Below are 11,822 nucleotides of genomic sequence, written 5' to 3'. Positions count from 1 at the left end.
TAACTACTATAAGTATCCAGAAATACATATAATTATGCTAGTTATAAATAAAAGTCACTCATCAGGAAGATATGATTTGTATTTCAAATACAATAGAATTTCAAAAGAATAGAATTTAGAATAGAATTTCCAAACAATAGAACTTAGAATGTTGCCCTTTGTTGAATTATGGAGCCAATATCGGAATTTATTTTGGCTTCAAGGAAAAACAAATTTAAAGTAAATATACTTGAGTTGGCTTTTAAAAAATCTGAGTTATTAAAGCAATGCTGACTTAGACACATACTACATTGCTTTTTTCAGTCATTTTCAAAATGAGATTTGTATGTATATACCTATTTGTATAGAAAAATGTTTGTTGCTTTTTCTGAGTCAATTGTGAATTCATCTGATCAGTTAGGCAACGGTAAAGATGGATATAGTATTTAGTTCTGTTTGGTTCAACAATGATAGAAAAGTTAGGAAGTCTTTTTCAAGTGGTGAGTTGAATGGCTCCAATCACAGAGCTATTTCCTGTTTCAAGCTTTGCCCATTTAGTAAAACAGAATTGGTCACTGTGTTCTTAGCATTGCTTTTCAGAGATGTCATATGCACTGCTGAAGAACTGAGAAGGTAGCTGGCTGATCTCTCTCCATAAGACTTCTTCCCACAACACAGCTGACTGTTGAAATGCTTCCTGAAGCTTTCACTGAGTAAATACAGAGCAAATGGATTGACACAAGAATTGCTAAAACTCAGAACCCGTGCGACTAAGGTGACAATCATATGACCTAAAGATGGATCGATCTCCTTGTAGTTGAAAGACCGGTACATGTAGAGGATATGATTTGGAAACCAACAGAAGACAAAGCAGCCCACAAAGACTAGGACAATTTTGGCCAAGCGTTTCCGTGTTTCCATCTGTGAACAGAAAGAAATAGACTCATTGGTTAAAATAAAAGTTGACTCGGGTAATCAGGGTACAAAAGGGGAAAGGCTTGTCAGAGCATTACAATACATCTAAGATACATAATTGTTTATTTTCTTCAATGAAGTGATCATTTTAACAGTTTGATCAAGCAGATCAAATATATTTGACAGCTTACTTCAAAACTCGGTGGTATAGTATTACTAAATGGCTAAGTCTTTATATTTAAGTTATTTTTAAGTCTCATGTTCAGAAATGATGCATATCATTTTGGTGTGTTCTAAATACACTGAATAAAACACTTACTTTTTTTCAATATCACGATGTTTTGAGTAGGAAAAATTGATCTATTGACACAGTACTCAGTGTTTTGAATGAGTGGGTGCTTAGGATACACTCATATACATAAAGAACTTGATATACAAATACCTAACTTGCACAAGTCAGCATCTAGGAACCTTGTAAGTATGACTACCTTAGACTACATATGTTCATTTTTACATTTATACAGTGAAGATCTCCAGCCAGGTGTCAGTGGTTCACACCTGTAATTCTAGCAACTGAGGAAGCTGACATCTGAGAATGGTGGTTCCATCCCTGTCAGACAGAAGAGTTTGTGAGGTCCCACTCCAATTAACTAGTAAAATGCCAGACTGGAAAGGTATGTCAAGTGGAACAACATAGGCCACAGGCAAGAAAGCCAAGTAAGCCTATTGCCTTGAAATCAAACACTGATACTTATAAAACAAACAAAACTAAATCTTCAGAAATGCAATCAACAGACAAAATTCAAGTATCAAGCATTCATTTTTTTTCTATTTTCTTTTGTTTGGTTTTTGTTTTGTTTTGTGACTTTTGGCCACACTGAGTTTTAAATTCAAGGCCTCAGGATTGATAGGCAGGTGTTCTACTACTGATCCCCACCTCCAGCAAGCATTAATATTTTTTTAAAAATCAGAGAATGATTTTCTAACTTCTTTGGTTGAAGATATGGCTCATACTTGTCCAATTTGCTTAAATATGTAAATAAGACAGCGTGAATGTGAAAATGAAATGTACTGGGGCTGGGAAAGTGGCTCAGTGGTAAAGTGCTTGCCTTGCATGCATGAGGCCCTGGGTTCGATTCCTCAGCACCACATAGGCAAAAAGAAAAAAACTGCTAGTGGCGCTGTGGCTCAAGTGGTAGAGCGCTAGCCTTGAGCTGAAGAGCTGAGGGACAGTGCCCAGGCCCAGAGTTAAGGCCTCACGACCGGCCCCCCCCAAAAAAGAAAGAAAATAAAATGTACTGACAATACTCATTATGATATATTCTTAAATAGAACTGTTGGTTATCAACTAGAATATTCTAGAGTAGACTGGAAAGTTTGAGAATTGGAATAGACCTGACAATGAGGGGGCACAATGGCACAATGTGTTAGTAGGGGTAGATGTGTCCCAGTGGCATAAAAAAAACAATATTAACAAGGTTGGATGTGAAAAGCAGATCACTTGGCAGTGACCTCCCTAACAGGTGGAGTTCAGGGATGAAAACTGTATAACAATATTTACCTGGAGATTTGAGTGAAGAAAAAAAATCCACAAAGACAAGGCAGAATCCAAGCCACTATAAACAAAAATGGAGGATACGCATGCACACGTGAGTGTGTGTGTGTGTGTGTGTATGTGTGTGTGTGTGTGTGTGTGTGTGTGTTGTGTTGTGTGAGGTCCAGGAACTCAGCTTCACAAAACAAAAGCCACAAGTCAAATATCCAAATTGATAGACAAATTGGATCACAGAGCTCTGAATGAAAGAACTGGCAATAACTGAAATAAAAAGTCCAATGAGCCAATAACCTAGACATTTTGCTTTGATAGCAAATATTTATAGAAGCTCTGCTTTCAGAGTGTGCTCATCTCTTCCTGTTTCTCTGCTATTCTGACAGCCTTCCATCCCAAGTTTCTAACCCAAGTTGCATTCCCAGAACCATCTTTCCTAATTTTCTTCCAAATTCTGCCATCCTTAGTAGTCTGTGAAGTAGACTACCACTAGTAGTAGTCCAGTAGCAATGATCCTTAGTAGTTTAGAAGCAATGATAATTAAATAAATTTTAGCCCAATGTGTAAAAATGTGTTGTTGTGATGTTGATCATAGCAATAAGCACTGGCATGCAAAGAAAAGCTTTCTGGGAGAACTTAACTTCTAAGGGTGGAAATTCAGGCCCTATCTTGGGCACAGATATTGGATAAACTGAATCCAAGGAGAATGTTGTAGTGCTTTGACAAGACCACAAGCTAAACCACCAGCCCTTCTAGTGCATGCTCGGCCCATGGCTCTCCTCATCGTTTCTGTCATGGTGAACGTGAGCAATAGAACACAACATAGCAGTCCCTGTCTCTGTCCCGCACCCGCTCCCAGATCACACACACACATGCACTTACCAAGCTTACCTGCTTTTTGGTATGTTCGTTGTACTCTCCAGGAAGATTATGTGCGCTTTTAATTAAAGTCTTTGCAATATGGTAATAATAAATGCTAATAATAGCCAGTGGTATTAGGAAATAGACCAAAAAGATGAGCACTGAATGGATCTTTGGATGCAGTTCATCCGTCTGAGGGTAGGGTATACAGGCCACAAAGCTGCTGTTGTCCAAGCTACCTATACGTGCCAGTTCAGAAAACACAGCTTCGGGCACTGCCAGCAACACAGAGATCGCCCAGATGCCACCGGCCTTCAGACAGGTCCACAGCACCGCCCCTGATGTCTGCATATCCATGGGGTTCACAATAGCTCTGTACCTAGGAAGACAACACACTTTTGGTCGTTTGCTTGTAAGGAGAGGTACCTCACTTTGTGGAAGTGCCTTCTCTATCCTGGGCTGCTTCATCCTGTGTGGTAGACCTACATTGGATGTTTTCTCTTTCTCTCTTTCCCTTAGTCCCTCTTCCCGCTTATTAGCAAAGCAAACAAGAAGAGAGAGGACATACTAAAATGGGCATGCATTATTGTGCTTTCTTTACACATTGGGTAATAGATGGAGGAAATGTCTCTCAGTATGCACTCTTTCCTGGAACACTGTAGTATAACAAGTGTTTGTAAGGTTACACATATGATTGCAGAGTCTCAGAAAGATAGTCCTAAATGAAAACTGAATACTAGAGAATTATTGACCAAAACACAAATAAAAAAGGAAAATCAAGATTCGTGTGTAAGTATCACTATATTAATTAGCCAGATGCCACCTGCCTAAAATCGTAGCAATTTAAGAGGCTTAGATAGGAAGAATCATGGTTCCAGGTTAGCCAAAGTAAAAAGAAAGCAAGATTCAATCTCAAGAATATAAAGTTGGGTACTCTGGTATATGTTTGTCATCTCAGCTTTGCCAGAAGAATAAATAAGAGAACCATAGTATAAGACAACCTGGGCAAAAAAGCAAAAAAGGCTGGTGTCATGGTTCAAGTGGTAGAGTGGTTGACTAATTCAGTACCTAAATAAATAAATTTCTTCTTTCTTATATAGAATTTCACTTGTATCTGTATCAGTCTAAATTGAAGAGGTCATTAAACTTAATCATCTCACAAGACTAAAGAGAAAATTCAATAATTTTTTACTTCTTACAAAGTTATCATCTCAAAGCTGCCACCTTTCCACACATATTTTTAGTTATCTATAATTTTTCTGCTCAAATTTTTATGCAGTTAATAGGCAACAAAAGCGTCCAAGAATAAAATGTATGAGAATAGGAAAGGAGGTCATGCTCATATTTCTAGTGTACAGCACCATGTCCAGTCCATCTCAGGTTCTCAATAAATGATTGTAAGACGAATAAAGTAAACTTGACCTGACTAACAAGGAGATTATTTGTCATGACCAATTGTGGTAGAATGGAGGAGGACTTGTTAGATAATTGGCTGGAGATGAGTATGAAGGTGAGAAATGGAGTCAGAGTCTAGTGATGCTTAACATGTGTCAATCTTCAGAATCACCACAACAAATAATATACAAAAAAAAAGATGAAGAGTGTGAGTTGATTCACCCTGAGAGATAATGATGCAGTCTCTAGAATAAGAGCATGATTTCCATGTTTGCGGATGACTCTGACTATAAGCCAGGTTTAATAATGATTTTTCGAGAGCAGGGAGTGAGTGCTGCAGTGGGCACCTTTGTTTACAGGCTTCCTGAAAGTGTCCAATAGTATGGGTGCACACTGCAGCTGTGTGAGGATGCCTGCCATCCACTGGAAGTTCAGCATTTGAAACATCCAATGCCTGCCTTTACACTATGTCATGGCATGTTGAGAATGTTGCAAATGAATTCTGTGCATTGAGAGCATGTGTTTTGTGCTGGCTTATCATCTTTCTCCTGGCAAAACATTTGGATATACAAATGTAGGCTTAAGACTATAAACTCCAGTCTGGTGCATTTTCTTCTTCTTTATAGTGCACCTCACAGTTTTCAGACAAAGACAAATGAATAATCTTCAAAACACATGAAGTCATATCTAAACTATGATAAGATGAAAAAATATTGTGAGAACTCTATAGCAGTCATGAGGAAAAAACTAGAAGAGCTTGAGATCAATGAGTAAAAAATATATAATTTGTTGGCATCAAATACAGCAGTGTTTGATTAAGAGTAGAAATTGCAATTCATCCTATTACTGGGGTTATATTATGATTAACAGCTGATCAGTTATGCTAGGAGGTAAATTTTCAATTTTATTTGACAACTAAAAAGTTCTCAGAAAAATTAGTCACTGCCCTGCATTTTGGGTAAGTACAGCTTATCTATTTTTTTCAACTTTTAGGTTTCCTGCCCTTGATTTCCTCTGTTTTGGATTGTTGGGTCTCTACTTTTCAGCTGTTTTGATTGGGATAAATTGGAGAGAACCAAAAGTCACTTGAGTTCTAGGTTTTCTTTATCATTATATTTCCATGCTATATTCACCAAGGACATGATGTGTATGTGAGGTAAAAAAAAATAATCACTAAATGTAAGAGGATCGGCCCTTTTCTGACTTTGGACAGAGAAAATTTACCTGTGTATCTCCTTGACAATAGAATAAAAATAAAAATCACAGGAAATAAATTAAAGCCTGGGTCTTGCTACTAATGTCATGTTTTAAAAAATGAAATTCTAATGATGGTAATTTCAACTATTGTGCTAGCTAACCATTAAGTGTAGTTCCAATCATTAGTTTTTAAATTTTCTTATTAAAATTTGTCCCATAAAGAGGAACAGCTAAGCTCAAAAGACATATTTAAGCTTGAGTATTCAGTGAAAATAATAGAATAGAAGTGGTGACAAACAAATAAGAATTATATAAATTACACAAAAGTTAGCCAATTTTCTAGACATATTTTCAGAGAGCACATTACTTAAACTACAGGGAATGCTTTGCAAATTTACAAAATATAACTCCTCATTTCTCCAACTTGTACTCCCTTTCCTTCAGCAAATATTAACTCTTTGATGCAACATTAACATAGGGGTCTTATTGAAAATGCCAAAATTTTAGATCCAGACTCATTTTTTGTTTAAATTTTAATATGCATATTAAACAACAGCATGATCTGAACACCACCTTCAATTTTCAAGTTGAATTGTTGATCTGAATAGCTTAAGTCATTCACATTCCCAGGGGAACAAGACCTGGGCTTCATGTAATAATGCCTAATTATGCACTTTGCCCCCTCCCCTCCCCAGATATATCTCCTGCTAACATGAATGACTGACAGCCTTGAATACAGGTGGGAGTCCCAGAGTCAGGGACCCTAGATTCCCCCCCCCAGTTCTTCCAGGAGGACTTATATTCATTGACCTTCAATGTCCACACTTGGAAAAATGACAAGGTTGAACGAACTGATCTGGCAGTTATGATGATGGGCTGTTGACTGACAGAATAGGTGCAAAGCATACTTGCTATCAGAGGCCTTTTGTAGCACCGTTATTTCACATGCTAAAAAATAACTCCACTAAACTTTAGAAAATAAACAGGTAGAAGGTAAAAGTCAGCTGTCTGAAAAACAATTCTTTAGTTGTTTTCACACCAATCAATAGAAATCACTTAATATGTGTAATTTAGGCATACTGAGAAAAAACTCATATTTTATCATCTTAATATTTTCCTAATAGTAAGGCAGACACTTTTACCCACCAGAGTATCATCCTAGGGAATAGGTAGAACACATTTCTAAAGTCCTAGACACACACTAGAAGATCCCACTACATAGTTGTACTTCTGTGTGTTTATTCTGCAGCCTTCCTATGGCACAGATTAAAGACTTCCAAAGTCTTTATGGGAAGGGAAAGACCAGGAAGTTTTTATCTTTAAAGTGAATGCAACTATAACCCCATTTTACAGGGAATATTTTATTTATCCAAGCCTGCTGCCCAATTGCCTTTAACTCCACTTACTTCCCAGGTACACACCACACACTCCCTTTCTCCTCCCTTCCCTATCCCAGCATTTCCCAACACCCTCCCCTTCCCTGGGGCCTTCGGTCTCCATCGCCCCCTGGTTCAGGCCCATCCCCTGCGATCCGTGGTCCTCTTACCTGTCAGCACTGAGGGCGGTGAGGGTGAACACCGAAACCCCCACCGAGGTGAGCTGGATGGCCGGGATAAGTTTACAGCCCACCTTGCCAAACACCCATTCGTCAAAGAAGTAGCGGGAGGCATCCACCGGAACGCAGGTGAGCAGCAGCAGCAGGTCCCCGGCGGCCAGGTTGGAGATGAAGATGTTGGGGACGCTCCTCATGGCGCTGTTGGTGATGAAGATCTTCATGAGCACCACGTTGCCCAGCAAGCCCACGGTGACGATAACCAGGTAGACGGAGGGGATCACGCAGCGGACCACCAGCTCCGCTGTGGCCCCATCCGAGCCCGGCGGGACATCCCTTTCCCACCCCTGGGGGACTAACTCGCTGGTATTGGCTCCTGGGGTCACAGAAAGGTTGGCAGGAGACCTGGGAGGCATGGTCTCGCGTGGGAGAGAGTCCGCCGGAGTTTTCATGCGCGCCAGCGGTGCGAACGCGCAATGTGCACCACTTGTGTCCGGTGGAGGTGCGTGGCGCTCACGCAAGTTTACTGAGGACTGGCGCTGGTGACAAAGCCGCACTGCCTGGGCTGCTGATTCACCCCGCAGGCATCGCCTCGCCCCGCCTCCTCCGCGGAGTTTCTTTATCCAGAAAGCAGATCACTCACATCTTCCACTGGGTCTGCCAGCCAGCGCGCTGAACAAAGGTGAGTCCTCCTCCCTTTAGAAATGCCCGCCACCTAGGATCTCCAAGGTCCCCACCCCTGCCTGGGGGGCAGGCTCGCCCAGGGCGCTGTCCAGCCCGCGGCTCCTGAAGTCCTGGGGGGTAGGGGGGTAGGAGGTAGGGGGGTGGGGGTGGGCTGGCAGCTCTGCACTCTTTCTGCAATTCCTGGGGCATTGGGTTCCAAGGGAGAGGATCTGAATGGGCTTTCTCTCACTCACACACACACTGCTAGCGCCTGAATCACAGGCTTCCTCGCCCTCCTGGCGGGAGGAGCCCCAGACCAGAAGTTTGTGTGTCTATGAAGATCCAGAAAGCAGAGCTGGCGCATCCCCAATGCTGGATTGGGGAAGCAGACTAGTGACAGACGTGGAGAAGATGGATGGTGCTCTCTTCCCACTTCCCCCCCCGCCCCCCCCCCAGCCTCTCTCCACACAGGAAAACTCCTTCCTGCAGTTCACGGGTTATTTTTGTCTGTATTTTGGGGGAACAGAACATACAAAACAACAAGGTTCTTAAATGAGTTGCTCCAACTCATCATCATTCAGAGGAGCAATGGAAGCTCCAGTGCCACCCCCAACCCCCCCCAACTATTCCACCTGCTTTCATTTTAATTAGTTTGCCTCCTCTTGAATATCACATAAATATAATCTTTCAGCCTAAATACTCGCAGTCTCAGTGTTCTATTAGTGCCACCTACCCATGCTTTAGTTGTTACAGGTTTTCATATCTGTAATAGCATGCCCCTTAGGTCAATTTACATCAAGTGTCTTGGGTTGTTCTTCTACATGTCTTCCGAAGCACATTTGGTGAATTCCAGGTATGAGTTCACCAGTCACAAGTGCTTATGCTTACATGGAGCAGAACTGATGCTTTTTGTGTTTTGTTTTGTTTTTACAAAGTAAGTATTAGGCGAAATGACCAGTTTCCCTTATCTTGAGGGAGGTCCCAGAATAGTGCCTGGACTCGCTAAACAATCCCATCTTCATCTCCTGTTTTCCAGATCAGATAACCTCCTGCAGCCAGCACCAGACCAGAATCTACTCCCACTTAGTGCGGTGAGCGGATGGCCCAGCTCACCTCACTCCCTGCCTCCAGTGCTGACCTTATTGCTACTATTTGTCCCACCATTAGTTACTTTTGAACTACCTCCCCTAGACTATTCTAGCATTCTTCAGACCCATTATACATGCTTCAGATTGTGAACAGGGAGCGATTCCGTCCCTAGCTCTGGCTGGAGGTTTCCCCTTGCGGGTTTTTTTCTAATAAACTTGTGTTGGTGTTGAGTCGTCACTTTGTCTACTCTTACTCTCATCTTTATTCCCTCTTTTTTTTTGAAGCTAACAGTGAATACCAACCTTTTTTGCTTTTGGTAAACTGGTCTGATAGCACCTGTATTAAGGCTGAACTTGTATATGCCTAGAACCAAATAAGACCATCCTTAGGCATACTTAATAAAAATCTAATACTAATCCATACTTAATAAAATCTAATGCATTTCTTTTCTGAGACAACATCTTACATATACTAAAGTGAACCTCCCACCTCAGGCTCCAAGTAACAGGGACAACAGGCATGTATCACTGATCCATGATTAATATTCTATTTTAGGAAGAACTTATAAAATAATTGCAAATCATCACCTTCTGAGTCTAAACTAAACTACTCAGATATGGTGGCTCAGTTCTAGACTTACATAGATAGTGCTGTTGTCATCGTTGTCTGATCTTTGGTTAATAAAAGGCAAGTTTGGGCAATTACCATTTACAATAGTCAAAAACCATCTAAAAGCCAGGCACTGGTGGCTCATGCCTCTAATCCTAGCTACTCAGGAGACTGAGATCTGAGGATTATGGTTCAAAGCCAGCCCAGGCAGGAAAGACAGTGGAACACTTATTTCCAATAAACCACCAGAAAACAGGAAGTGGCGCTGTGGCTCAAGAGCTGAGGGACAGCGCCCAGGCCCAGAGTTCAAGCTTCACGAACAACAACAAAAAATTTTAATTCATATTGCAATAAGAGAGTTCAAGACATGTGTACATCTACAGATCCATTTGCAAATTAAAGAATTATTTTCAATCATCACCCATCAAGAACAGTGATTTATTATCATAGTGGAATTAGATAAGGCAAATATTTACCTTAAAATCATTTGTATTTGTTTTCTATTACCAGTTTTTACCCAGGTCTTCTCAATATATGGGTGACAGCTAAAGCACTCAAAGATAATGACTGCATAGCTACAAAAAATTAACAACAGACTAAAGGCATTTCTGATTTGCCTTCCAAGAAGAAAACTACAATTATTTAATCATAAGAACAAATATCAATTAATTGAAGCTTACCCAATAATGATAAAGATGCTATAATTAGCAAGTAAGGGCACTGGAAATGTTAATAAAAGTCCATGTGCTCAAGTCAGAAAAAGAAAGCAATTAGCATACTAAGAACAGATATAGAAAATATAAAAAGAGGGACTGGGAATGTGGCTTATTGATAGAGTGCTTGCCTCACATGCAAGAAGACCTGGTTTTGATTATTCAGTACCACATACACAGAAAAAGCTGGAAGTGGCACTGTGGCTCAAGTGGTAGGGTGCTAGCCTTGAGCAAAAGAAACACATGGACAGTATCCAGAACCTGAGTTCAAGCACAGGACTGGCAAAAAAAATTAAGAAAATATAAAAGGAAATGCATATATACTATTTACAGAATATGATAAAAGTATATTTTGTATAACAGCAAAAAATTTATTGCAAGAGAAAAATAGTGAATTTTAATGTTATATAAATTATATAAAATGATATACACAGAGAAAAAAGACAAAATTGTAATAATAATGAGAATTAAATTTTTAACAATATTCCTACATTGTGGGAAAAATTTCAAAGCCCAATATAACTACAATGAGGTACCAGAAAAATAAGAGGAAATGAAACTGAAGAAAAAAAAATTTGAAAAAGTAATGGGCCCATGCTTTTTTCCATATTTCTTCAAAACCAAAAACTTTTTTTAATTGTGAAAATACCATACAGAGGGGTTACAATTACATAGGCAACACAATGAGTACATTTCTTACCAAGTGCTGTTGCCTCCACCTTTGTTTTCCCTTCCCATCCCTTCCCATTCTCGGCCCCCCACCTCCTTGCCCCCAAACCCGCCAAGGTTGTAAAGTTTGTTTTCCACATAACAACTTGTACATCTCATTGTTGCAATGGGTCCACCTGTATCCTTAGTTAAACGACTTGTTTTTGCCCTTCCCCTCCACAAGTTATACCAACATCAAATACAGTAAAAGCAGGGGTATTACTGTGAGGGACAGACATACAAAGCAACAAAGAAATTATCTTATAAATATGTTACAGAAACAATTGCATGAAAAAAAACATTTGAATACTTATTGTGGGGTTCATTTTACCTAACATCAACTTATATGACCATTTCTGCTTGTTTCAGACATATATTAGTTATTGCAAATAAGGAAAATCATGGGACCTATGTTTCTTTGGGCCTGGCTTACTTCATTTAATATAATTTTTCCAAGTCTTTCCATTTCCTAACAAATGGGGCAATGTCATTCTTTATGATGGAGGCATAGAATTCCATTGTGTGTGTGTGCGTGCATGAGTGCGTGCGTGAGTGCGTGTGTGTGTGTGTGTGTGTGTGTGTGTATCACGTT

The 11,822-nt window shown here is 40.0% G+C and overlaps 1 protein-coding gene across 1 annotated transcript; it reads right to left on the bottom strand.

Annotated features, from left to right (window-relative positions):
* Positions 1–458: 458 nt before the first annotated feature.
* Positions 459–7,909, bottom strand: Nmbr (neuromedin B receptor). The gene is made up of 3 exons (XM_013026965.1): positions 7,443–7,909; positions 3,335–3,683; positions 459–900 (listed from the first exon to the last, which is right to left on the bottom strand). The coding sequence occupies exons 1-3, from the start codon at positions 7,898–7,900 to the stop codon at positions 499–501; spliced, it is 1,209 nt and encodes a 402-aa protein (XP_012882419.1). The 5' UTR covers positions 7,901–7,909; the 3' UTR covers positions 459–498.
* Between the last annotated feature and the right edge of the window lie 3,913 nt (positions 7,910–11,822).

Source organism: Dipodomys ordii, unplaced genomic scaffold (genome assembly GCF_000151885.1).
Source record: "Dipodomys ordii isolate 6190 unplaced genomic scaffold, Dord_2.0 Scaffold98, whole genome shotgun sequence".
Classification (NCBI taxonomy): Eukaryota; Metazoa; Chordata; class Mammalia; order Rodentia; family Heteromyidae; genus Dipodomys; species Dipodomys ordii.
Note: the sequence above shows the minus strand (reverse complement) of the source record. Positions and strands in the feature narration are given on the sequence as shown.

Coding starts and splice junctions, on each gene's coding strand:
- Nmbr (XM_013026965.1), bottom strand. CDS start 7,900: ATGAAAACTCCGGCGGACTCTCTCCCACGCGAGACCATGCCTCCCAGG. Junction 3,684..7,442: donor ACCGCCCTCAGTGCTGACAG/GTAAGAGGACCA, acceptor TTGTCTTCCTAG/GTACAGAGCTATTGTGAACC. Junction 901..3,334: donor ACGAACATACCAAAAAGCAG/GTAAGCTTGGTA, acceptor TTCTGTTCACAG/ATGGAAACACGGAAACGCTT.